This window comes from Cnephaeus nilssonii (genome assembly GCF_951640355.1).
Source record: "Cnephaeus nilssonii genome assembly, chromosome: 15".
In the NCBI taxonomy this organism is placed as follows: domain Eukaryota; kingdom Metazoa; phylum Chordata; class Mammalia; order Chiroptera; family Vespertilionidae; genus Cnephaeus; species Cnephaeus nilssonii.
In genome coordinates this window covers 12,042,874-12,069,459 of record NC_137086.1, presented here as the reverse complement: position 1 = coordinate 12,069,459, position 26,586 = coordinate 12,042,874, and the positions used below count along the sequence as shown (strand labels likewise).

Here is a 26,586-nt window from a genome sequence, read left to right as displayed (position 1 = left end):
CATTATATTTGAAAGTCATTCATGCTATTTTGCACAGCTGACATTCATTTGTTTTTATTATTTCATTGCATTATATAACCATGGCATAACTTATTTATCCATTATATTGATGAACATTTGGCTTGTTTTCTGTGTTTGACTATTATAAACAATGTTATTAAAAACATTCTTGTTCATGTACCTTGGTGGACTTACATTCCTATTTCTCCATAGCAGTGTTTCTCAAGCTTTAACATGCATTAGAATCATCTAGAGGGCTTGTTAAATACAGGTTGCTGGACCCTAGAGTTGCCAATTGAGTAACTTTGGAGTGTGTGCAGGAATTTTGCATTCCTAGTAAGTTTCCAGGTGATGCTCATACTGATGCTGTTGGTCCAGGGACTACCCTTTGAAGATCCCTGCTCTAGGGTATCTAACTAGGAGTGGAATTGCTAGGTTATAGAGTATATGTGACTTAAAGTTTAGTAGACAGTGGCAAACTATTTTCCCAAGTGGTTATATTGACATTTCCACCAGTGGTGAATGGCAGACAGTTCTTGCTCTCATACCAACATGTGGTATTATCAGGCTCTTTAATTTTAGCCAATCTGATATATGTGGTAATAGTATTTCATTGTGGTTTCAACCTAAATATTCCTGATTATTAATAATTACTAATTTGTGTACCCATTTGCATAAGTTAACTGGGTGTTTGTCTTAAACGATATTGCTGCATTCTACTTGCTAATAGTTTGTGTAGGATTTTTGTTACCTGTTTTCATGAGTGAGATAAGGTTGTAAATTTCCTCTCTTCTTCTGTTCTTCAGATTTTTTGGTGTCAGGGTTATGCTAGACTTGTGAATTGAGGAATGGTTCCTCTTTTTGAATGCTCTGAAAGAGTTTGCATAAAATTAGAACCATTTGATCCTTCAGGTTTTCTTTGGGTGTTCCCTCACTCCACCTCCACCACCTTTTTCCAAAATTTTCCTTGATTCTTGGCCTATCATGTAATGTTCCCCAACAGTTCTGGTAGTTCTCTGCACCTAGCCTGTTGTCCCAACCCTCTTCAACTCTCTCTTTCTCATTTGCAATTGCTTACATGTGCTTGTGAGTTCCTAGGGATAGAGGTCATATCTTAGTCATCTTTGTCTCCTCCACAGTGGCAGAGTGTAGCCAGCCTCTAAAGTCCCCCAAGGTGAGCAGTCCTCCATGTTGGTCATAATACCTGAATATCATATACAGTTGTATAAGAATTGAATTCACTTGATGTCTTTGTACCAAGTACTTGGCAAGCAAAAAGAAAACCTTCTGGATTTCTAGGGTCCTCCTATATCTAGCCTTGGGGAAATTTGATTCTGTATCAGATCCATTCCACACGTGGGAGTGGGGCTGCCTAACATGTTGGCCTCATCAACAGGATCAAGGGCTGTTTTGCCTTCCCCGGGCCAAGAAAGCAGGGTCTCTTCTCTGACTTGACCTTGATCATGATGCCAAGATGAGAGAGAACTTTACCAGTGAAGGCACATGGGAGAGAGTTGTGGGTAAAAAGAAACAGAGAATCTTTGCAGGATCCTTTCCTAATTTTACCCAGCTTGAGTTGTAGAGTTAGGAAGAGGTGTTTGCAGAATATGAAAACCAAAGGGATGATAGTCTGAAGGCACTATTGAAGCGGTGGTGGTTGAGGAAAGGGCATTGGTTAAAGATCTAATGTAGCCCAGCCAACATGGCTCAGTGGTTGGGCATCAACCTATGAACTAAGCGGTCACAGTTCGATTCCCGGTCAGGGCACATGCCTGGGTCATAGGCTCAATCCCTAGTATGGGTTGTGCAGGAGGCAGCTGATCAGTGATTCTCTCTCATCATTGATGTTTCTCTCTCTCTCCTCTCCCTTCCTCTCAGAAATCAATAAAAACACATATATATATTTAAATATAATGTAAATGTAGATATACTAAGAAAGGAAAAGAGAGTTCAGATAGAGGCTGGGGGCCCACAGATATGTAGAAAGCCTTTAAAAGGTTGACTACTCTTTACTCCGAGTTCCTGGGTGTCTATTAGTTGGGTATTTCTCAGGCACAAGGGGGAGCCAGCTCTCTACTATCAGAGTAATATATCATAGGCACTGAAGAGCTGGCATGGGTCTGGGATGAGAGAGGGTGACTTTGATTTATCAAAACTGGTGGCAAATGAGATCTAAAATGTACAGACTGGGGTTTGTAGTATTTGTTGGGTCTCACCAGTAAAGGGTTTCAGCCCCTGACAGAGTTCCTCATGTTGCCTTACAAATACTGGGCAGGGGCTGCAACTCCCAAATTCATGGTCTAATGTGTGGATGTAACATTCTTTCTAGTGATAAAGATCCTGGAATGCCTAAGTGGGACTGTTTTTTTCTGGGTGTCGTGTGTTGGGAACACAACTTCTCCCCTTCTTCCTTCTTCCCTTAGAATTATCTAAGTTCCCACCTCTCCTTATGTTATTTTGGAGTGGGGAGAGACAGAGACAGAGACAGAGACACAGAAAGAGAGAGAGAGAGAGAGCGCCCACGTGTTGGAGTCAGGGAATATAGAGATGCTGAAATAGGTTTGGGTTAGTGGCCAATGAAATGGGATTGGGGGTCAGGGGAGAAATAAACCTGATGTTGGGAACAACCCATGCCACCCATCTTGTCCCACCTCTGATGTACTGACTCTGATCTACTAAATTTGGAAAGTTAACTTTCCAAAACAAGACATTTAGTTTTTTCACTTCTGAAATCAAAATATGCCAGTGAAAGTAGAGGCCACAGGGTCAAGGGCATGAACTCCCTTAAAGTAAAGAGATTCTCCACACCCTGGGCTGCTGGTGCCCCTGGAGACTGGGCCTCTCCTCCCACAACATCTACTTCTGGCCCAAAAACCCCCTACTGGCAGGGCTGGGCAGGGCTTCACCACAAAGAAACACCAGTTCACTGCAGGGCAGGCTCTAGGGTCTCCAGGGGGTTGGTGCTGAACTTCCCGCCTGGCCCAGTGAGGGCGCTCCTGGCAGTCTCACCGACAGAGGGAGCTGCAGCCCATTGTGCCTGGGCCTCTGGGAGGGAGCACCAGATTAGGAGGCTCATCAGGACTACAGGAATCTCCTACGGGGGAAAGACAGGGAGAACTGAAGCCTGAAAATGTGAGGTCATCAATGAGGAAGAATCCTGGAGGAGCTAGAGCATTCGGTGTGAAAGTCAGAAGCCTCCAGGTTGGATGCAAGAATAGAAAGGAGTTATCAAGACCAGAAAGTGTAATGAGATGAGGCAAGAGCAGAGAGAAGCCTTCAGCCTGACCCCAAAAACTCCTATTCATCCTTCAAGACCTAATTCAAAGAACTCCTTCTCCCTCTTTTTCCTGACTCCCCTCTTAGACAGAACTGAAGACCTCTTTTCTATACCACAGTAGTACTTTTCATACCTTTGTATAACCTTTTGTATAACATCTATTACCACACTTTGAGGGTAATAGGAGTCCATTAAAGGAACTGAGGGGAAGATAGATAGATAGATAGATAGATAGATAGATAGATAGATAGATAGATATGAATATCCTTGTTCTTTCTACTGAAAGGGCTTAGAGGCAAGGACACACCAGTAACAGTGCGCATACCTAGCACCTATGTTTCTAAATACCAATCTCCAGTAACAACAACTAGAGCTCCTTGGAAAATAGCTTTTTCCAGGATTGGGACTAGGAAAAGTACAGGGTGAACCTGGGACATCATTTTTGTGCTCCTACATAGGAGATGACTGGGTAAACTATTATACTTATACACATACATGCATGTAAATAATAATGAAGAAGAGATTTATAAGCTGGAGTGATTTTCAGTTAAACACAAGGCAAAAAAGAATATAGTATGCTACCCTTTGCATAAGAGAAAAGGGGATTTTTCCCCAAAAAGAAACACAGCAAAGAGTGTTAAATACTAATGTGGATATGATATTTCACAAGGATACAGGGGTCAGCTAGAATGAGTTCTCTTTCTGAGCATTAAGATGAGTAATGACAGGAATGGATTAAAACACATTTAACAACAACAGCAACAAAAATTCATGAGTCTATACTGATACTCAACAAATGTAGATGGGGTAGGGAGGGAAGAGAAAGGCTTTCTTTACAGAAGAATGCCAACTAATAAATGTAGATGGAAGGATAAAAATAGAAAAATCACCATTTTAAAATGACCATAGTCATGACTGATTCACACAAGAATCATCAGTGGATGCTAAAACTGATGAAAGACTGCTGAGGAATAACCTATGAAGAAATCTAACTGACATCTTCTTGACCAAATGATCAAACATAGATCACCAATAAAGGGACAGGCTGCTATCAGGCACCTCCTGATGGGATACGCTGATAAAGGCACAGCCTCCTCTGTGCAATACTGCTGCCACAAAATTTAATCTGAATATAATGAAGAAAGAATCAGGCAAATCCAAAGTGAGGCACATTCTAGATAACATTTGGTCTAGACTTACAAAATATCCATATCATGAAAGAAAGCAGCTGAGGAACTCATCTAGATTAAAGGAAACTAAAGAGACCTATAACTAAATGCAATGTGTTATCCTTGATTGGATCTTGGATCTGGAAAATAAAAACATCTATATTAATAAAAGGTTAATATGCTAATTAGACCAGATAGCCCAGACATCTTCTAGACAAAGCTACAGTGGTGGGGGCTGAGGCAGAGGCGGTTAGGGGTGATCAGGCCAGCAGGGGAGAGCAGTTAGGGCGATCAGACCAGCAGGAAGAAGTGGTTAGGGGCGATCAGACAGGCAGGCAGGTGAGCAGTTAGGAGCCAGCGGTCCTGGATTACACAGGAATTGGGCCTAAACCGGCAGTCAGACATCCCCCAAAGGGTCCCAGATTGGAGAGGGTGCAGGCCAGACTGAGGGACGCCCCCCCCCCCACCATGCACAAATTTCGTACACCAGGCCACTAGTTATAGAGATAATTGGGGAAATTTGAATATGGTCTGTATATTAGATAATTGTATTGTCTTAATTGTAATTTTCCTTGTGTGATAATTATAGTTATGTAGGCAAATGCCCTTGTTCGTAGGGGACACAAGTAATTTGTGTCAAGTGTCATCATATCTCCAATTATCTCTCAAATGATTCAACAGGGAGGGAAGAGAGATGAAGCAGATGTGTGAAAATGCTAATGTTTGGTGAATCTAGGGAAAGCATATGAGTGTTTACTGTCTGATTCTTGCAATTTTTCTGTAAGTTGAAATTTTTCAGAAGGAAAGTGTGGGGGAGTTTACATCAAAAATATTTCTACAACTAAAGATTTACAAGCCCTCATGGAAGCCTCCTTATTTCAATACATTTATTTAGGAAGATAAAAACTTGAATCAAGCAAAACACATAAAAATTAATAGATTTGACTACATAAAAATGTAAGTAAAATGTCTCTACATAGAAAATATCTACAAAAATATAGAAACAAAGACTAATAATAGCCCTGGCTGGTGTGCTCAGTGGTTGGAGCATCAGTCCGCCACCAAAGGATCTCAGGTTCGATTCCCAGTGTCTGAGAAAAGGAGATTAAAAGTAAACAATTGCAGACAGGAGGAGAGATGAGCATCTTGGAGATGGAAGATACGGAACTTGTGTGTAAGACGGAATTCCTGCCTTCCTATCTCACAAAAGGAAGATGAAGGAGAATGTCACGGATGTGCCCATCACTGGCACAGAGGAGCAGGGATTGGGCTAAGGCCTTTGTAAAGGAAGGGCAGATGAGGCTAGGGATACACATCCAAATCTAGAGAGAAAAGGAACAGGAGCATTGGAGGCTTAGAAGGCCCACCTCAATTTTTGGAGAGGATTAACAAGGCAGAAGAATGAAACTGCATTCCTTTTTTTTTTTTAAGTCCATATATGAAATTGAAATATATAAATGAGACATAAAGCAATTCACCATTAAATACTTTAGTTAATACTTTCTATACACAGATGCACAAACTTATTTTTTTAATATATATATTTTTTATTTCAGAGAGGAAGGGAAAGGGGGAGAGAGAGAGAGAGAGAGAGAGAGAGAGAGAGAGAGAGAGAGAGAAAACATCAGCGATGAGAAAGAATCATTGATTGGCTGCCTCCCACAGGCCCCACACTGGGGATCAAACTCGTAACCCGGGCATGTGCCCAGACTGGGAATTGAACCTTGACTTGCTGGTTCATAGGTTGATGCTCAACCACTGAACCACGTTGGCCAGGCAGCACAAACTTCTTTAAACAGAAACTAGCCCTGGCTGGTGTGGCTCTGAAGCATCATCCCATATACCCAAAGGTCATGGGTTCAATTCCTGGTCAGGGCACATACCTAGGTTGTGGGTTCAGTTCCCAGTTGGGGCGCATAAGAGAGGCAACCAATTGATGTTTCTTTCTCTTTCTTCTCTCTCCCTCTTTCTCTCTCTCTCCATTTACCTCCCCCCCCCTTTCTCTCTCTAAAATCAATAAACGTATCGTTGGGTAAGGATTAAAAAACAAAAATGCAAACAAACAAAAAAACTAGACCACGAACTTACACCATACATAAAAATAAACTCAAAATGGATAAAGGACTTAAACGTAAGATGGGAAACCATAAAAATCTTAGAAGAATCCACAGGCAGCAAATTTTCAGACACATGCTGAATCAATATCTTCACCAATACAGCTCCCAGGGCAACAGAAACTAAAGAGAAAATAAACAAATGGGACTACATCAAAATAAAAAGCTTCTGCACAACAAAAGAAACCATCAACAAACAACAAGAAAGCCCACTGCATGGGAGAGCATATTTGCCAATGTTATCTCCAATAAAGGTTTAATCTCCAGCATTTACAGGGAACTCATACAACTTAACAAAAGGAAGATAAACAACCCAATAAAAAAATGGGCAACAGACCTAAATAGATACTTTTTGAAAGAGGACATACAGAAGGCCAAGAGACATATGAAAACATGCTCAAAGTCACAAATCATCCAAGAGATGCAAATCAAAACGACAATAAGGTACCATCTCACACCTGTCAGAATGGCTAACATCAACAAATGACGAGTGCTGGTGAGGATGTGCAGAAAAAGGAACCCTCGTGCACTGCTGGTGGGAATGCAGACTGGTTCAGCCACTGTGGAGAACAGTATGGAGTTTCCTCAAAAAAATAAAAATAGAACTCTCATTTGACCCAGTGATCCCACTTCTAGGAATATATCCCAAGAAACTAGAAACACCAATCAGAAAGGATATATGCACCACTATGTTCATAGCAGCAAAATTTACCATAGCTAAGATTTGGAAACAGCCTAAGTGCCCATCAGCAGATGAGTGGATTAAAAAACTGTGGCACATCTATACAATGGAATACTATGCTGCTGTAAAAAGGAAGGAACTCCTACCATTTGCAACAGCATGGATGGACCTGGAGAGCATTATGCTAAGCGAAATAAGCCAGTCAGAGAAAGATAAATATCACATGATATCACTCATTTGTGGAATATAATGAACAACATAAACTGATGAACAAAAACAGATCCAGAGACAGAGAAGCATCGATCAGACTGTCAAATCTCAGAGGGAAGGTAGGGGAGGGTGGGGGTAAGGGGGAGAGATCAACCAAAGGACTTGTATGCATGCATATGAGCATAACCAATGGACACAGACACCAGGGGAGTGAGGGCATGAGCGGGGGTGGGGGGTGGGGCGGGGAGAGAAGGGTGGGCTAAGGACATATATGTAATACCTTAATCAATAAAGAAAAAAAAACACACCAGAAACTACTCTAGCCATTTAGGTGTTTTATAATTACTGATTTAAGAGACCTGTCTCTTAAATGGATGGAAATAACACATTTTAAAGGGAAAAGGGAAATGAGAAAATGGGATTTGATTTACAACATTTTAGTTGGCATACAATGGCAGGAATTTAGACAAGATGTAACAGAACCTAAAGTCAGATGCTCCCTCCGTGTTCCCCATTCCTGAGAGTCCTGTGCCCCCAAATCCCATCCCTCTTTTTCTCTCTCTAAATGGCTACTTTGATCTCAGAGAAGGTCAGCATATTAAACCAATAGTGCTCGGTGTGATTCTGTGGGTGAGCTGCCTTGGGAGTGTTAAAAAAAAAAAAAAGAAGAAGAAAGCAAGTTGATTCTAGCTCTTTGTGTGGGAGCTCTGGGGTAGGTTCGGGGTAAAGCCCTGAAATGTCTATTTTTTGAAAGCATCCGTTGGAGATTCTGATGTACAGCCAGGCTTAACTCTGCTAAATAAACCGTTGGAGTGGGCCACTTGATAAAGCTGAGGGCTTCCTGTCATTGGAGGCATCCCAGAGAAAGCCTGCCGATCACTCACGAGCAGCTTTGTGTATTTAGTGGTGGTCTTGGGGACAGGGATGAGCTGCGTTCCTTCTGAGGTACTTTTTTCAAGTCCCAGTTCCCGAGCTTGTAGTGTAATTCATACGAAAGTATAAAGGAGTCTGAGGTACTCTTTACCACGATCCTTTTAATGGAGGCCTTTCCTTCACCAAAAATATATCTGCTGCAGGGGATGCTAATTTCAGGCACTGTGACTAAGTGAAATGAAGGATTCCAAACAATGTAGGCATGGAGATCTTCCAGTTGTTCCTTAAATCAAACTTGGCTGATCTTCAGAGTCATCTGGGAAGCACTTTAAAAAGACAGATTTTGGGGCACTACTCCAGAATTACTGAAGCTGATTCTTGGGGTAAGCATGGTACCCTGAAATGGGTGGTTTTTTAAAAACTGGATTTATTTTGCCACCTGGGAAAAAAACAACAATACAAAAAAACAGACAATAACACTAGCTTCACAAGTTCTTGTGAAGGCAATGGGTATGAAAGTAAATTGTCAATTATAAATTATTATGCAGGTGATCATTATTTTTTAAAATATATTTTTACTTATTTCAGAGAGGAAGGGAGAGGGAAAAGGAGAGATAGAAACATCAATGATGAGAGAGAATCATTGATTGGCTGCCTCCTGCATGCCCCCTACTGGGGATCGAACCAGCAACCTGGGCATGTGCCCTAACTGGGAATGGAACTGTGACCTCCTAGTTCATAGGTCACTGCTTAACCACTGTGCCATGCCAGCTGGGCGGTGATAATTATTATTAAAATTATTATTGAGAGTAGGGTCAGTGTGGCTCAGTGGCTGAACATCGACCCATGAACCAAGAGGTCACTTGTTCAATTCCCGTTCAGGGCACCAGGCTCGATCCCTAGTAGGGGGTGTGCAGGAGGCAGCTGATCAATGATGTTTCTCTCTCATAGGTGTTTCTCTCTCTCTATTCCTCTCCCTTCCTCTCTCTCTGAAAAAAAAAAATTAATAAAAACATATTTTAAAAAATTACTATTGAATAAGATGACAACAAGGATTCAAGAGGGAAGTCTGGGAGAAAGGAGAACTGAGATCTGTAAAAGAGAGAAATGGGACTAAGAAAAAAGCAAAGTAGAAGGAAACAGAAGTGTAGGCAGAGAGCAGATAGAGTGTTAGTACTTTCAGCACTTCCTGAACTTTTCCAGCCATTTGCACCATGATGGTCAGAATTGATTCAATGTAGGGAACAAGCAGGAATCAGAAGACAAGAAGAGGACAGTAGATTGGGGGTGAGGTGAGGTGAAGGGGCTCCTGGAGTCCCCAAAATTAGGGACCGTGGTCTGGCAGGACAGAGGGTGAGGTGGGGATGGGATTGGCATCCTATGTATAGTGTCCAGGGCATGGGTCTGGGTCACCTGGTATGTGGACGTGGCTTGCCCCTCCTACTGGATGGTCTCAGCATCACATTGCCTCAGCAATCCAGCAATGTGCCCAGCACCTGCTTTGTCCGAGTCCCAGGTCAGTGGGTTGACTTCTCTGTGACTGACAGAACTACAACATAACCAGACAACTAGAGGGAAAGGGGCCCGAGGATATAGACAGGAAGCCAAAGCCTCATTCCTGACTACTGAAAGGGAGGTAGGAGGCGGAGCAGGCACGGTGTTTGTACACACACGCACACACACACACACACACACACACACACACACACACCACGGACTTAGCCTGCACTTGGCACTCTGGGCCTCTTAGTGAAAGAAGATCAGGAAGGAAGATAGGAAGGAGGAGGAGGAAAACAGAAACCCAAGGTGGAAGGAAGTCCAGATGAGAAATGGTTTAGGAATCAGTGCAGAAGGCCAACATGAAGAAGGGTCTCACCTCCCATTTGGGGGGCTCTCGGGCCACAATCACAAGCTGAAACCGTTTTGTGCCTGATGTGGCCCCGTGTTGTGGACACCCCGTCCTGCCTGCCTCTGCATCCACACAGCCTTTCGGTCCCACTGCCTCTGCTTCCAGCGCTCAGGGCCTTATCTGAGCCACAGTGACGAGTAACCCAAGCACCCTGACTCCTTTACCTGCCCCCCCCCCCCCCCCCCGCCAGCCCTCTACCTGTACCCTTTCCTGGTCTCAAGATCATTTGGTAACCCCAGGGGAGCTTCTGGAGTCCCTCTTTACAAGCACCTAGATGCCTCAGCCCCTGAAGAGGAAGACCCAAAGTTCCTTACTCTTTGGTACAATGACCTCTTTCTGGGTGGCCTGGATCCTGGAAGTGCAGAACCACACCCAGTCCCAGTCCCAGGGCAGTGAGAGTCCCTGGGCAAGAGTGCTCTAGGGCCCTAATCGGTTTGGCTCAGTCGATAGAGCATTGGCCTGCGGACTCCAGGGTCCCAGGTTCAATTCTGGTCAAGGGCATGTACCTTGGTTGCAGGCACATCCCCAGTAGGGAGTGTGCAGGAGGCAGCTGATTGATGTTTTTCTCTCATCGATGTTTCTAACTCTCTATCCCTCTCCCTTTCTCTCTGTAAAAGATTAATAATTTTTTTTTTAAAGAGTACTCTAGGACCAGGAATGAATCAGGAGGCCAAAGGGTCAGCAGAGGTCAGAGGGCTGGGGCCATGGCCTGATCACATGTTCAATGCACACAGTCGTCCAGCCATCTGTGCCCCACTTGCCCCAATTCCCTCTCCTCCCAGAAGGAAGAACACAGAAGCTTCCGAGCCCCAGGGGTGTGCACACTGAACCGGATATTTCAGGGGAAAGTGCCACATAAATAGAAATGTTGCAAAAAGAATTAGAAACCAGAGTACTGTCCTAAATACGGCAGCCAACATTTATTTACATTGAGCAATGCACTTTTCCCATTCGGTATCTCACCTGATACATTAACACTAAGAGGACAATACTAACACCCTCCTTTTTCAGGTGATGAAATTGAAGCTCAGAAGTTGTCAGTGGAAGATCACACACATCCAGGTTCTGACTCCAAATCTTATGCTCAGCCAAAGCATGAAAATACGTGAGGATTTATCAGATGATTATCGAATGAGTGAAGTAACTAACAAATTGGTGCAAATTAATCATCTCTCCTGCACACAGTGCTGTAAGATTTGTAAAGATCGTTCCCCAACCTTGTCTCATTTGATCCTCACTACAGCCCTGTCATGTTTTGGACTCTGATTGACAGGTGGGAAACCTGAGACCTGGATTAATCAATTTCCCCAAGGCCACACAGTCAGTTGAAAAGGTAAGACAAGCCAGGTAAGTCGTTGCTCTTTAAATTTCCCCCTAAAAACCCAGGACTCTTAATAATCGCTGTATCTCGGGCTCTTAACATTCCAGGTACACAGGAGACCCTCAACAAATATTTGCTTCATAAATGAAAGAATGAGAGAGAGACTGAAGGAATAGATACCACATTGTGAATGGAGAAAAGACTTCAAAGCTGACGCAGTCTACAAGTAGGAGATTCTTGAAACAATTGTCTCCATCACTCTGTCCCCTCCCGCACTCCTGGCTAATTCCATCCGAGGAGGGAGGAGCAATCCCGGGTGCTAGAGACCCTCACACAGTGCCTCTCCCATCGCCCCCGTGGGCTCCTAGGACCGAGCCGTGGGATCTGAAGGGATGGGAGCTGGGGGGCCGCCAAGGGCAGGGTCGTGGGAGGAGCTCCGAGAAAGGAGGGTAGGTGCGGGAGGGGCGGGGGGGAATGACGGCAGCAGGAACCCCAGCGGAGCGGGGCGGGGGCCGGAACGTCTGGCCAGGCTGCGGCGGAGCGAGCGGGGCCAGCTCTGCAGAAGGCGCGGCTCGCTCGCTGGAACGGTCACATCCCGCTGCAGGCGCCGGCGGAGACGGCCGCACAGCCTCCCGCACCTGCGCCCAGGCCGGCGGTCAGGCGGCGCACCGCCCCGAGCTCCCGGACCGACTCCGCCGCCGGCCCCAGCTCTGGGGGCCCTGCAACCAGCGCCCGCTACGCCTCCGCTCTCTGCCCGCAGCTCGGCCCCGTGCTACCCGCCTCGACGGGCCCGGGCCGGGATGGGGTAGGGGCAGCACCACCAACTCGGGCGATGATGGGTCGCCCACTAGGCACCCCCCCGAGGCCTGACCGACCGCGAGGACCGGCGGAGGTGGGTGTGGGCAGGGCAGAGCCACGCACTGGGGGCGCCTGGGTGATGCGGGGGCGAGGAAGGGTGGGGAAAGGGGGCGCTCTGGGGCCGCTGTGGGCCGTGGGGAGTCCGGGAGAGTTGTTGCCCACACGGGCTTTCTGGACAGTCCTTGACCCCCCCACCCCCCACCCCCAACTCCTGCCATCTCCAGGAGCCCCGCTTGGATGTCTAGCGGATGCCTCAGTGCCTCCTAGCGGACTCCGTGGGGACCATGGCTTCGCTGATGCCCCTCTCCCCTTATCTAAGTCCCACGGTCCTCCTGCTGGTCAGCTGTGACCTGGGCTTTGTGCGAGCAGGTGAGTAAAGGAGATGGAGGGGGGAATTAACCAGAGCTAGTCTGTGGGTGGAACCTGTTAACCTGTTAACGTCCTGGCACTCACAGACCGGCCTCCATCTCCTGTGAATGTGACTGTCACTCACCTCAGAGCCAACTCGGCCACTGTGTCCTGGGACGTCCCAGAAGGCAACATCGTCATTGGCTACTCCATATCCCAGCAAGTATGAATCACCCTTCTGCTCCCCTAACTTGTGTCCTTGGATCTCTGAATATCCCCACCACCACCACCACCAGCTCCCTGCCGGCGGTGGGAGAACCTGGGAGCTGGTGTGCCCTGGCTCCGGCTGCCCTTGCCCCCGCATTCCCTCGGCCTGGGTGTTCCCGTGCTGGGTTAGGCCTGTGGCCTGGGAGTGGGGTGAGGCTGCCCTTCTCTCTCATTGTCTTTCTGAAGCGACAGAACGGCCCAGGACAGCGGGTGATCCGGGAGGTGAACACCACCACTCGAGCCTGTGCCCTCTGGGGCCTGGCTGAAGACAGCGACTACACGGTGCAGGTCAGGAGCATCGGCCTTCGGGGAGAGAGCCCCCCGGGGCCCCGGGTGCACTTTCGAACTCTCAAGGGTTCGGACCGGCTGCCTTCAAACAGCTCGAGCCCAGGTGAGGGTCTGTTACTCCCCACTCCCTAAAGCTTTGCCTCCTCTGGCTTTTTCTCTAGACTTAGGCCTCTTGTTTATTTCTCCAAAGCAAGCAACAGTCTAGCTGAGATGAAGAGAAGGATGATTTAATGTGTTGTGCTGCCAGGAAAGGAAGGAAGGCAGGTTGGCAGGCGATTGGGCGTACACAGGCTGTTAATGAATCCTTTGGAGGAAGGGCTTTTAAGCTTCCTTTTACCCAACCTCAGTTCACAGCAGCTGCAGCCTGCGTGAGCAAGTGCCTGACCTGTAGCCTTCCTGCTTGTTGGGCCTGTGACCACGTGTCCATCAACAGCTTCCCAGAGAGGGGCTACCAGGGGCAGTGCTGGGACGGGCCTGCCCTGGCTCTCATCCCCAGTATCTCCATCCTTGACTGTCTGCATAGACATACCTCTCTAGCTACGCTCCACACCCAGAGGCCGTGTCCTTCCTTCTCAGGTGACATCACAGTGGAGGGTCTGGATGGAGAGCGACCACTGCAGACAGGGGAAGTGGTCATCATTGTGGTCGTGTTGCTCATGTGGGCTGGTGAGTAAGCAGCTGGACAGGGGACCAATGATTGAGGGAATGGGGCTCAGTGAAGGTGGGAGGTGGTGAAGGTTGTTGGGAGAAAAGGGGGTGAGAGAAATGGAGTCGGAAGATGCTCATTTGAGAGGGATTAGCAGAAATTTGAAGAGAGGGAGAGGAGGCTATGGGGAGCCCAGAGAGGAAGACTTAAGAGGGGGGTGCTTGTGCATGGGCACCGGGAACTCAAAGATTTTCTTCTCAGATTCTCCATCAGCTGTGGGCATCTCACTGCCCTTTGAGGATGTGAGTGGGGAGGTTGGGATCAAGGCTCAGACTGTATTGTTGTGTTTCAGCTGTAATTGGGCTGTTCTGCCGTCAGTACGATATCATCAAGGACAACGACTCCAACAACAACCCCAAGGAGAAGGGGAAGGGGCCAGAGCAGAGTCCTCAGGGAAGGCCAGTGGGGACAAGACAGGTGAGGTGGGGCCTGTGAGGGAGGGAAGGGTGATGTTTTGCCCCTGGGAGCAGTCAGGGAAAAGGGAGAAAGGCAAGGAGGGGCAGGAAAAATCCCAATGGGAATTTGGGATGGAGGTGGTATTTCCTTCCAGAAATTTAGAGACTCAAGTCATTTTCATTCACAGAAAAAGTCACCATCCATCAACACCATAGACGTATGAGTGAAGAAACAGAACCAGAAGAGAGACGCACTAACAACCTGGGGATGGGCATGGGGTCAGGGAGAGCCTAAGATGGTGATCAGCCCAAGATTGAAGGATCCCACAGTATCCCAGAAGATAATGACACTCCCACAATCTCAGGCCTGGTACCCATCCTCTTTCCACTGTGAACAGGGCCAGAAGGTAGGTCTGTGAGGGTCTGTGCCCCTGGACTTGGGGAGAGGATATCAGATGGGGTATGTCTTTGCATCCCCCAGGTCCAGGGGAGCATCACTTGTTCAACCCTATCCCATTAGGTCCCAAATGGAGCCCCCATGTCCCCTGTATCAGGACTCTCAGCATTCCCTGCTGCCCCCACATCTTGCCTCTGGGTCTCAGAGAGGGGTTTCTGTAGGTACTCCCCCTCTCCCAGCAAATAAATAATGACAGACACTGCACTGCACTACTCCAATGTCTTCCATGGAGCCTCAGGTGCTCCCCCTCTCACTTGGTGGCACCCCCAGCTGCTGGTGATCCCACTCCTTGGACATTTTTCCAATAAAGGTTCTTGGACAAAATGGAACTGACTGTATAGCATGCTGAAGACGTTTCCCCATCTTCTCTCCTCCGAGTACAAGGGCCCCTCGCACTACCACCAACTTGACGGGAAGCAAACTCTCATTTTAAAGTGTTTGCTTTGATTCTCCAGCCTGGGATGGGTGGGGAGGGGGCAGGAAGGAGTATAGGAAGCTAGAGCCCTAGTTCCTTTGGCTTTGTTGGGCCAGGAAGGGGAGGAGGAAAGAAGAGGATATAAATTCTTCCTGTCCCGGTGGAAACTAAAGTGATATCACATAAGAGGGCCAGTCGCCTTGTTATCTTCACCTCAGCAGCTCAGCTCCTCACCATTTATTCCTGTGACTCCTCCATCAAACCTGAGCTAGTTTGCAGGAAAGGACTGAACAGTGTCTTGGGACAAACGGAAGAGCATACACTAATTAATGGATACCCTAATGGATCCCTCGGTGCTACATGCTCCTCCTGTGCGTTCCTGTGCCTGTTCTTCCCCGTCCTTGCTTTCCCTTTTGTCTCTGTCTCTGTTCACTCAGTCAAGTTCAATAATAACTGTAAAGCATAAATGACATCATGTTCACTCTGACACCATATCCAGAGGAGGATTCTGGAAATAAAGTTGAAGGGTTCAAACTCCCCTGTCAAAAGAATTCTAATTTGGGCTCTGGCGCCTATTTGTTTCCTGTGAAAACAGGGACTGTCCTCTACTCTTTCCTAAGTTCCAATTGGTTGGTGCCAGTGAAATACCAGTTGACATTTGCAACCACTGTGGGGGAAAGGCGTCAGAACCCAGAATCTGTCTGAAAAGCATATGCTACACTTTGAGTAGACAGGTTGCAGGTCTTCTCAACTCCAGATCTTTCCAGAGAAGGCTTATGAATAACTCTCCTTTTCTGAATCTTGATCTCTCTGGGATGTTACAAGAAATTAACCCAACAATTCTGAAAGAGACCCTGATCCAAATAAAGATCAAGAAGTCAATATCTTTTCTACTTAACCAATCTCCAACCCCAGATATTGAAAGACAACCTTAACCTATCAGATGAGCCCATTTCTGGTTTGCTCTCCACCCTGAAACAGGAAAGCATCCTGATCTAATCAGAAGTCTCTACTCCACCACTACCCAATTTGGAAGCAGGTTACCTTACCTCTCCCTGGCCACCGGTCCCAAAACATTCATCTCTCAGACTGGACACATCATTTCTTGGGGTGGGAGTGTCACAGGGTATAGTGGCATGGAGACAGGGAAGCAGGAGTTGACAAGGAATAGAAAGGGTGTTTCAATGTGCCAGGTCTAGGTTGAATCCCAGTTTCATCCTTAACAGACTGTTATGTAAAATAGGACTAATAATGTTATCCCCTCAAAAGGTGGCTTTGAGCTTAAATGAGATAATGCATGTGCAACACTTTGCACTGTAAGCCCGCCAGACACACACTGAGTATTCCCTGTTAGCTATCATTATTATAATGCCTTGTGGTCCCGTGCGAATCATATAATTCATTTAGATACAATTCCGTCAACTGTAAAAGGTCTAGAATAGCAACGGCCCTGTTTTCCTTCAGGGCTGCGAGGATTAAAAGAAAGCCTTCAGCCAGGTTTACGTACATCAGAGAGCGAGAGAGACTCCGGTTACGTAGACCTCGGTTTGCAGCAGGCTCGCGAGAAGGGCTAGATCTTGAATGCAGGCAGCGACGGGATTGGCAACGGAGAGGATTCATCCCGTCCCACCCGGGCCCCGCCCTAAAGCGCACTGCGCCTGCGCACGTTCTTTGTTTGCTTCGCCGCGAACCTACGCGGTGACTTTGCGACGTGGTGGTGCGCCCCGGGCGCATTTGCGTCAGCGGCGTAGCTGCGGCTGCGTGACGGGTTGTCCCGGTAACCGCCGGAGTTGTCGCTGTCGGGTGGCTTCTGAGAGACAGGTGTTCGTCATGCAGCTGAAGCACCTGAGAACCCTGCTGAGCCCTCAGGTGAGGAGTTGCGTGCCTCGTCCCTCCCCCGCCCGTCTTGACGTCCCCAGAGGAGCGGGGGACGGAAGTTTGATCATGTCTAGTGCCTACTGTGTGCAGAAGACCGACGGCCGCGCGCGACTCGGCTGCGTCCATGCCGTCCAGTGGGCGAGATGGAGCGCTAACCGCTGCAGCTTGCATTGCGTGTCATTTCGCATCCGTTTTGTGCCGGGCCCCGTGCTGGGGCTCGGAGGGATCCAGAGCTAGCTGCCGTTGCTCCTGCCTTCAGAAGGCTCCTGCGCCTGTAAACGAACGTACACCCCACACGGAATTAAATAAGCGCGCTCAGTGCAAGCCCCCGAGAGGGAGGGCAGGCGTCCGCGCCGTGCGTTCCGATGTTTGCAGAGAGATCTCTGATTCACCAGAGGCTGGGTACTGGGGGAGGAACCCTGAAACGTGGTTAAGAAAGGCTGGGTTTAGGGGTTAGAAAACCAGAATTCAAGCCCTAGCGCCAACCACTACTTTAAATAAATGTCCCGCTACCTCAGACGTTAGCCCTTATCTCAGCATTCCTTCTAATAGCAGCCTTAGGGGATCTGGGAAGCGTTAAAGGAGGCAATAGACACAAAAGAGCATTGTGAACTGAAAAGCAGTGTAAAAAATGGATAGGAGAAAAGGACGTCCAAAATTCAAAGAACAAATACAAAACTAATAAGAAGAATGTCTGTCGTAACTGAATGTTTAATAAGCATAAGTAAAGAAGTTAGGATTGTGGCTTATGAAGTCAGACATACATGGATTTGCATCTTGGTTCTGTCACTTACCAATTGTCTATGTAAACTTGAGCAAATTACTTAACCTTCCCGTGTGTCATTTTCCCCTGTAAAAGATGCATAATAATGGCATCTACCTCAGTGTTATGAGGTAAAACAAGATAAATGAATATCAAGCACTTATCAAAATGCCCAGTCTATGGTAAGCGCTTGTTAAAGGTTAGCTATTATTGTTCTACTAGAGGCCCAGTGCATGATTGAATCATGCACGTTTAGGGAGGGGAGCTGGGTGCCTGTCCGCTGGTGCACCAGGCCTTTCAGAAGCCTCCAGCGCGGCGGAGGCTTCTGAAAGGCTTGGTGCCAGAGCGGACAGGCACCCAGCTCCCCCGCTTTTGATAGTCCGCGGTGGGTCGTGAGCTCGCTGCCCCAGAAGCCCCCTTCTGTGCCGCAACACAGCCATGGCGCAGATGCTGAGCTCGTGCCGCTGCTGGCGACGCGAGCTCAGCGTCCCGCCGACCCAATCGGCTACCCCGGGCCACCCCAAGTCCCGCCCCCCCACGCCTCCTGGCCAATCACAGGCATAGTGAAGGTACGGTCAATTTGCATATTTGTCTATTATTAGGTAGGATTTCCTAGTGCATTTAATCCTCCTAACAGCCCTGTGAAGTACATATTGCAGAGAAAATTATGGAAATCAGGAAGGCTTAACAGAGGATTGGCATTAGGAGAATAGAAGGAAATTAGAACAAAAGAAAGATGTGCATTGCCGAAACCGGTTTGGCTCAGTGGATAGAGCGTCGGTCTGAGGACTGGGAGGTCCCAGGTTCGATTCCGGTCAAGGGCATGTACATTGGTTGCAGTCATATCCCTGGTGGGGGGTGTGCAGGAGGCAGCCGGTCGATGTTTCTCTCTCATCGATGTTTCTGGCTCTCTGTCCCTCTCCCTTCCTCTCTTTAAAAAAATCAATAAAATATATTTTTTAAAAAAAGAAAAGAAAGATGTGCCTAGCCCTGGCCAGTGTGGCTCAGTTGGATAGAGTATCATCCTACACACCAAGAGATGGCGGGTTCAATTCCCCGTCAGGGCACATACCCAGGTTTTGGGTTCAATCTCTAATTGGGGGCACATGCAGGAGGAAGCCAATCAATGTTTCTCTCTCACATTGATGTTTCTCCTTTCAAATCAAATCAATAAAGTAGAATTAAAGAGAGAGAGACAGATGTGCCCTTTGTTCAGTAAACTGGCCCCTGAGTCTGTAATTTAAATTTTTCTTTACCTTAATGGAATAATTGGACGTGAAATCTTCCTTCAATTTTACAAAGTAAGATGATGTCATGATGCAGGAAAGGGCTGAATGCCCAGGTTTAGAAAAAATGACGAAGGAAGATGATAGACAACAATTGTTGAGGAGCCCTCCGCCCTTCTAACATAATTTAATCAAGAGTTGGAGGGGCGCCCGGCCTGCATGGCTTAGTGGTTAAGCGTGACCAGAAGGTCACGGTTTGATTCCCGGTCAGGGCACATGCCCAGTTTGTGGTTGCGGGCTCGATCCCCAGTGGGAGCGTGCAGGAGGCAGCCAATCAATGATTCTCTCTCATCACTGATGTTTCTCCTTTCCTCTCTGAAATCAATAAAAATATATAATTTTTTAAAATAAAGTTTTTGAAAAAGAATTGGAGGGTGATACTAGTGGTGGTGTGGCTATTTTCTGACTGGTGTGAGGATTTTTATGGGGGGAAAAGCCTTTTTTTAAACCTCTGACTTTGGAGGTAACTGGATTAGAAATGAAAAGTAACTGTTTTAAGGCAGCGCTCTACAGCTCAAGTAATTAGTCAATTGAGGCAGAAACTAAATTTTTTATTTCAAGAAGGAAAATCCTTAGTGCAGCATTGTAGAGGATCAGGGCTGGTGGCGGGAGGGACAGACTTGGCAAGAATAATTCACTGGGAGATGATCACTTCTAACTTGGGCTTTGGTGAAGTGGATAGTTAAGGGAAAACAAAAAACAAGGTGGCATTGCTCATCCTAAGTCTCAACTCTGATGATTTTATTCCCTATTCCAGAAGTTTTACTGTCTCCCCCTTTCCTACCAAATAAACCAAAAACCCTGGTTCTGAAGATCCTTCTTGAACTGGCCTCAGTCTGTTTCTCCTCTATTTTGCTCTTTACAAGGCAGTTTTGGCTCCATTAAATTACCATTACTTGACCATACTTGCCTTTGCTCATGCCATTTCTTCTACCTAAGATAATTTCCTCACTCAGCTGCATTCATTCTTCAAAGCTTAATGTTGATCATATAAACAAATTATCTCAGGCTTCTACAAACTATTATAGTGCTTTGTACATACCTCACTTATGGGACTCCCCCCCCCCCCTTTTTTTTTCCCCAACATCTTTTTAGATCCTGGGGCAGAGACCATGTTTTGGTCTTTGTCTCCCTCTCAGCCAGGTGCCTTTCTCAGTGAGGTATTCAGAAAATATTAATTGAATAAATGGCTGAAGACCAAAACTTAGATCAATTGAATTTATTTCAAAGGGGGCAAGACCATTGCAGGGACATGGGTACAGTTGACTCAGCATGTCACCTCTTTTATGGGTTTCTAGAAGCACCTTGTTCTCACAGTCTAGGGTTTTATGGCCTTGGAGACCAGATGGGTCAAGTGCATCTCTCTGCTTTAAGGAAAATTGACAAGAGCCACACTCGAAGTAATGGAATTAGAAACGCTTTTGGCATTCTAGACCAGCACTTGGATTTATTTTTGGCCTCTTTGCCTCTGCAGGATGGAGCTGCAAAGGTGACCTGCATGGCTTGGTCCCAGAACAATGCCAAATTTGCTGTCTGCACAGTGGACCGCGTGGTGTTGCTATATGATGAACATGGGGAGCGGAGAGATAAATTCTCCACCAAACCAGCTGACATGAAGGTGAAGAGTACTCATGTGTACTTTAACCCGTTGATGGGCCTTAGGAACCTGAAAAACTTTCTAACCCACTTCCTGGCCATAGGCATAGAAATGGGCCTGCCCCTCCATTTCTCCCTCAAGCTCATTACAGTCACACATGCACCCTTTCCTCTCTTTTCCCTTTCACATATTCTCATTACTTTTTTTTCTTTTTCTTTTTAATTCTTAGTACGGCAGAAAGAGCTATATGGTGAAGGGCATGGCGTTTTCTCCTGATTCCACTAAAATTGCCGTAGGACAGACTGACAACATCATCTATGTGTACAAAATTGGAGAAGATTGGTAAGGATAGAGATTGGGAGAAGGGGGTGACTCAGAGAAGATGGGGAAGGCAGGCGGAACTGCCTCACTGGGGAGGGAGAATAGCGAGGATGAGGGGCCAAGCTGTGGCATGGAAGGCAAAGTCTGCTTTTGCTTCCCTGACTTTGCCAACCCCCTGTGTCCTGTGATCCCATCCCTGGAGGAATCGGTCTAAGTCAGTGGTTGGCAAACTCATTAGTCAACAGAGCCAAGTATCAACAGTACAACGATTGAAATTTATTTTGAGAGCCAGATTTTTTAAACTTAAACTATATAGGTAGGTACATTGTTATTAACTTAATTAGGGTACAACTAAGCTGGCCTTTGCTAAAAACTCAAGGGGCCAAAGAGCCGCATGTGGCTCGCGAGCCGCAGTTTGCCGACCACTGGTCTAAGTCAACAAGGAGGCCCTGTAAGATCCCGGGGAGCCCTGGGTGATTGTTCCAGAGCTACTCACGCTCCCTCTTACGCCTCTTTTCAAGGCACCTGTGGAGTGGTAGGAACATATCTGCTCACTCTTCCCTTCCCCTAGCATTATTTGTGCCCATTTATCTATGGAAATGGTTTTTAATATGGTTTTCTTTCTTTTATTTGGCAGGGGTGACAAGAAAGTCATCTGTAACAAGTTCATCCAGACGGTAAAGTTCAGACCAGTCCCTGGGAGATTAGGATGAACAAACATGTATCAGTCTACCTGCTTACAAATGCAACCAGGAGTTGCTTTTTTTTTTAACATCTGTATCTGACTTTTCCTACTGCATGGATGGTGCTACCTGACTGTTCATCCCCATCTGCTTTCCTCCTCGGAGCCCAGTTGTGTCTCCTCTTCTCCTTCCCTGTAGGCGATTGTGGTGGTGGCATGAGCCAAGGTGTCCAGGCAGTTCAGATTTATGCTATTATAAATGTGCTAACCCACATAGAAGTGATTATCCTTTCACCCTTTCTTTCTTACAGAGTGCTGTTACTTGTCTGCAGTGGCCAATGGAGTACATCATTGTCTTTGGATTGGCTGAAGGGAAGGTAAAGGAGGGAAGACAACCACAGGAAAGGTTAGGGGGCGGGGATAATTGTTATGAAGAAAGAAATATGGTTAATCTCCTTTAGGGCTGAGTTGTGTGCTGGGGGAGAATGCATAGGGACCAGTTTTTTTTCTTTTTCTTTTTCTTTCCTTAGGACCTGGGCGAAATTGAAAGTACCCTAACCAGACTTGTGTCCATTCTTCCATTTTCAGGTTCGTTTAGCGAACACTAAAACTAATAAGTCATCTACCATCTATGGGACCGATTCTTACGTGGTGTCACTGACAACAAAGTGAGTAAGGCGAGTGGTATCCTAAGAGTTTGGAAATGGCAGGAAAAGGCTGTGGGGAAGTCTGGGCTGGGAGACCATCGGATGAAAGATGGGGAGGACTGGGCGCAGGAACCACAGGCAGGGCAGTGTTTGACAAAGAAAGGGGAATTTCTTGGTAAGACAGAGTATTCTAATCTTTTTCTGTATTTCTCTCCTTTTTTTCTTTTCCCCTTTTTCAGTTGCTCTGGGAAAGGAATTCTATCTGGTCATGCCGATGGCACTATTGTTAGGTATTTCTTGGAAGATGTAGGGTCTGGAGAGTCACAGGTATGAATAAAGGATGCTCTGGGGAAGGGAAGGAAGTCCCAGGAGCCCTCCTAGAGGAGGCTGGACATGCAGGGATTTGGGTTGAGGTACCAGGGAAGGAGGCTAGAGGAGTAAGACCTCAGGGGGAGAGACAGTTGGATGTGGCCACAGGAGGATTTGTGTTTAGGAGGCCAGAGCTTAATATTTATGGGAAAAGGTGAGTCAGGTGGAGGGGACTTGGAGACAAAGGGAAATAAAGACTCTGAGAGTAATGAAAAGTGAAAATTATTCTCATTTGTATATAAAAATATGTAATGTATAAAAACTTATAGAAGAAAGACTTGTTTACTTTCAAGAGGGAAAAGGTAAAAAGAATGATTATGTTTTACTCTAATTCTCTTTGGTTTGAATCATTTACATTAAGAGTTACTTATATAATAATTAAATGTTTCCATCCTAAAAATAAATAATAAAAAAGGAGCCATAGCTCCCTGTGGTTGGTTAATGCGTAGGACATCTCCCTTTGGGGACCTTATTAGGTACATAGTAAACATCTCCAACACATAAGTATTTTGAGGGTTCCTCTTGAACACAAGGTCAGTAGGTGTGTACATATGTGTCATATATATGCATGTGTGCGTATAAGACAGAAAGACAATATGTGAAGTCTTGGGATTAGGATGTGCTGGGAGAAAGATTTCTGCAGAGTAAGATGATCAGAGTGAGGTGTCCGGTGCTATGAATGAGATATTTCTGGTGGGGTCCCCAGAGTCAGAGTGTTGGAACTCTCTACTTCTATCTTAGGGGAAGCTGATTAACCATCCGTGCCCACCCTATGCCTTGGCTTGGGCTACCAACAGCATCGTGGCTGCAGGCTGTGATCGGAGGATTGTGGCCTATGGAAAGGAAGGCCATGTGCTACAAACGTTTGACTATAGCCGGGACCCTCAGGAGCGAGAGTTTACCACAGCTGCAACAAGTCCCGGGGGCCAGTCTGTGGTGCTGGGAAGTTATGACAGGTGGGTCTCCCTTCCAGTTGCATCTTCTGCCTACTTTCCCTGTGTACTCTTTGCCTTAGTCCAGTTTTCCTCAACCAGAGTGGCAGACTGGATCACAATCAAGTGTATGTTGAAAGATATTCTCAGGTTTTAATTTATGCATTTCTTCTTCTGCTCCATCCATCGGCACGCTGCCAAGTCCAAAATGCACATGCTCTGTTGTGTCTCTCTGCTTCCCTCAGGGATTCCACAGTGGAATGTATTTCCACTTGTCTTCCCAGCACCTCTTTTTAGACCACTGGCTTAGTGTTTGTCACATTGTATTATACTTTGGAGTTTGTATCTTTCTGGCTAAATTGAAGAGCTCTTATTCTTTTTCTTTTTTTAAATCTCCAGTGACTAGGTTAACATCTAGCACATAATATATGCTCCAATTTTTGGTGAATGAATGAATGAATGAATGAATGAATGAATGAATGATGGAACAGTACATAAACAAGTAGGGTCTGGGTCCCATCACTTTCTTAGAGTGCTTTTAACCCCAGCTTTGTCAGTCCTGTCTTTCTATCCCCTTTAATCTTTTTTTTTAAATATATTTTTATTGATTTTAGAGAGGAAGGGAGAGGGAGAGAGAAAGAAACATCAACGATGAGAGAGAATCATTGATCAGCTGCCTCCTGCATATCCCCTACTGGGGATTGAGCCTGCAACCCAGGCATGTGGCCTTGACGGGAATTAAACCTGGGACCCTTCAGTCCACAGGCTGATGCTCTATCCACTGAGCAAAACCAGCTAGGGCTATCCCCTTTAATCTTGTTTAGGACTCTTCCTGTTCCTTTTTTTCTTCCCTAACTATTATCATTTCTCCCCCACCCCATATTTCTCTACTGCTAACAGCTTATTTTTCTCACCAGCTACAATCTCCTTTTGTGTTCTCCACTCCCATCACTCTTACTCCATTTTACTTTGATCTGATTTTCCCAGCTTACTTCCTTTGAACCTTTTTGTCCTCGCCTACTAGCTTGTCTGTTCGCTTTCATGTCCTTTCTTCTCTGATTTAGCAAGACCAATTCCCTTCAGATACCAGCCCACTTTCACTCCTTTTCTCATCCCCCATCTCTTCTAAAAGCCACATACTTTATTTCAGACTTCGGGTGCTCAACTGGAGCCCTCGAAGAAGCATCTGGGAAGAGGCGAAGCCCAAGGAGATTGCCAACTTATACACCGTCACTGCCTTGGCCTGGAAGCGGGATGGCTCACGACTCTGTGCTGTATGCTACTAAGTTAGCCCTTTCTGTACTGGTGATGTTCTCCAAACTGAAAAAGCCTGCCTTGTCCCAAAGCCACTCTCCTGACACTAGAGAACCCCCTCTTCCCTTTTGACCCCAGCCTAAAAATCTGACGTTACAGACAGGAAAGAGAAATGCATACTTTGTTAGAGGCCAAAAGAGTTGTATAGGCAGAGCAGGATTCTCCCTTACCTCCCATCACTATGCCCTTGAGTCCGAGTTTGCCAGCTCTTTTCTAGCTGGGACATCCCAAAACTACCAACTTCCCTGGTTCTAGAACCTAAGTTGTGAAGGTGTCTCTAGATACCTTCCCCTGCCTGTGTCCACGTGTGTTCCTCTTTCTGCTGTCACTTTCCTTCCCAGGGCACACTGTGTGGGGGCGTGGAACAGTTTGACTGCTGCCTCCGGAGGAGCATCTATAAGAACAAGTTTGAGTTGACATATGTGGGACCCAGCCAGGTAAGCTGCTGAAAGCCTGCCACTCCAAGATCTTGCCATGGCTCACTCATCCGTGGAATTACTTCCCTGCCTTCCGGCCACAGCCACAGAGTCACATTTATCCTCCGGCAGAGTTTTTCTGGGAACAGAATGTGTCGGGGCAGCTCTCTGGCAACTTTACTGAAATAGTTCTTTCAGCTTATTGTAAGAAAAGGTTTAAACATCGGGCTTAAGGGGTATGGAGATTGCCACTTACACCTTCCTGGTTTAAAACTTCGCCGCCTCGCTGAAGTCAGCTGGTGAAGTTGATAAGTAGGAGTACAAGGGTACATTCTGATGTTTTAGAGCCTCTGTGCTCACTGTGTATGGTGTTGCAAGTTAATTTCTTAGTTCCCTAGCCTGCTTTTTTCTTTTCCCTACCTTAATCTTCCTTTTTTCTTTTAAATATATTTTTATTGATTCAGAGAGGAAGGGAGAGGAGAGAGAGAGAGAGAAACATCAATGATGAGAGAGAATCATTGGCTGTCTCCTGCACTCCCCCTGCTGGGGATCGAGCCTGCAACCAGGCATATGCCCCTGACGGGAATCGAACCTGGGACCCCTCAGTCCTCAGGCTGACGCTTTATCCAGTGAGCCAAACCAGCTAGGGTACTTCCTTTATTCTTTCATTTATTATTCATTGATTCCTTCATTATTTCATTTTCTCCAGAAACATTTATCCATGCTCTGTGTGTCAGCACTGTTAGTCATTGCGAATGCAAGATAATTATCTGTAACACCCTGTACCTTAATCGAGAAGATCATTCCAGCAAAGGCACAGACATATAAAAAATAATATAGTAACAGTGGTAAAAGTTATCATAAAGATTTCTACAAAGAGCTGTGGGAACATAGGGAGAGTGATTGGTTTTGTCCAGTGGAACTTTCAGAATCATATGTATTATAAGCATCGAAAGAGATAACATATGAAAGCATTTGCTAAGTGGTAAAACACCATGTAAATGTGCAGTGTTCTTATTACCCAGGTGTCTAAGGCCAGGTGAGGAAATGAGATATCAGCTTTGTTTAGTGCTATGGAGGTGGGCAAAGGGC

The 26,586-nt window shown here is 46.3% G+C and overlaps 2 protein-coding genes across 2 annotated transcripts in view; both read left to right on the top strand.

Annotated features, from left to right (window-relative positions):
* Nucleotides 1–12,080: 12,080 nt before the first annotated feature.
* Nucleotides 12,081–15,186, top strand: FNDC4 (fibronectin type III domain containing 4). Its single transcript, XM_079792438.1, has 7 exons — nt 12,081–12,447; nt 12,638–12,782; nt 12,869–12,984; nt 13,215–13,419; nt 13,893–13,982; nt 14,315–14,439; nt 14,606–15,186. The coding sequence occupies exons 2-7, from the start codon at nt 12,662–12,664 to the stop codon at nt 14,639–14,641; spliced, it is 693 nt and encodes a 230-aa protein (XP_079648564.1). The 5' UTR covers nt 12,081–12,447; nt 12,638–12,661; the 3' UTR covers nt 14,642–15,186.
* Nucleotides 15,187–17,008: 1,822 nt separating this feature from the next.
* Nucleotides 17,009–26,586, top strand: part of IFT172 (intraflagellar transport 172) — a 35,442-nt gene continuing 25,864 nt past the window's right edge. The window contains exons 1-10 of the mRNA XM_079792399.1: nt 17,009–17,158; nt 20,691–20,834; nt 21,043–21,155; nt 21,772–21,811; nt 22,128–22,193; nt 22,405–22,484; nt 22,703–22,790; nt 23,574–23,788; nt 24,915–25,038; nt 25,420–25,515. Coding sequence (XP_079648525.1) covers nt 17,120–17,158; nt 20,691–20,834; nt 21,043–21,155; nt 21,772–21,811; nt 22,128–22,193; nt 22,405–22,484; nt 22,703–22,790; nt 23,574–23,788; nt 24,915–25,038; nt 25,420–25,515 — 1,005 coding nt within the window. The 5' untranslated portion in view covers nt 17,009–17,119. The remainder of the gene's footprint in view (nt 17,159–20,690; nt 20,835–21,042; nt 21,156–21,771; nt 21,812–22,127; nt 22,194–22,404; nt 22,485–22,702; nt 22,791–23,573; nt 23,789–24,914; nt 25,039–25,419; nt 25,516–26,586) is intronic.

Bases quoted from the DNA above. Each gene is read 5' to 3' on its own strand.
- FNDC4 (XM_079792438.1), top strand. From the start codon at position 12,662: ATGCCTCAGTGCCTCCTAGCGGACTCCGTGGGGACCATGGCTTCGCTG. The intron at 12,985-13,214 runs GTATGAATCACC...GTCTTTCTGAAG, and splicing joins GCTACTCCATATCCCAGCAA to CGACAGAACGGCCCAGGACA. The intron at 13,983-14,314 runs GTGAGTAAGCAG...GTTGTGTTTCAG, and splicing joins CGTGTTGCTCATGTGGGCTG to CTGTAATTGGGCTGTTCTGC.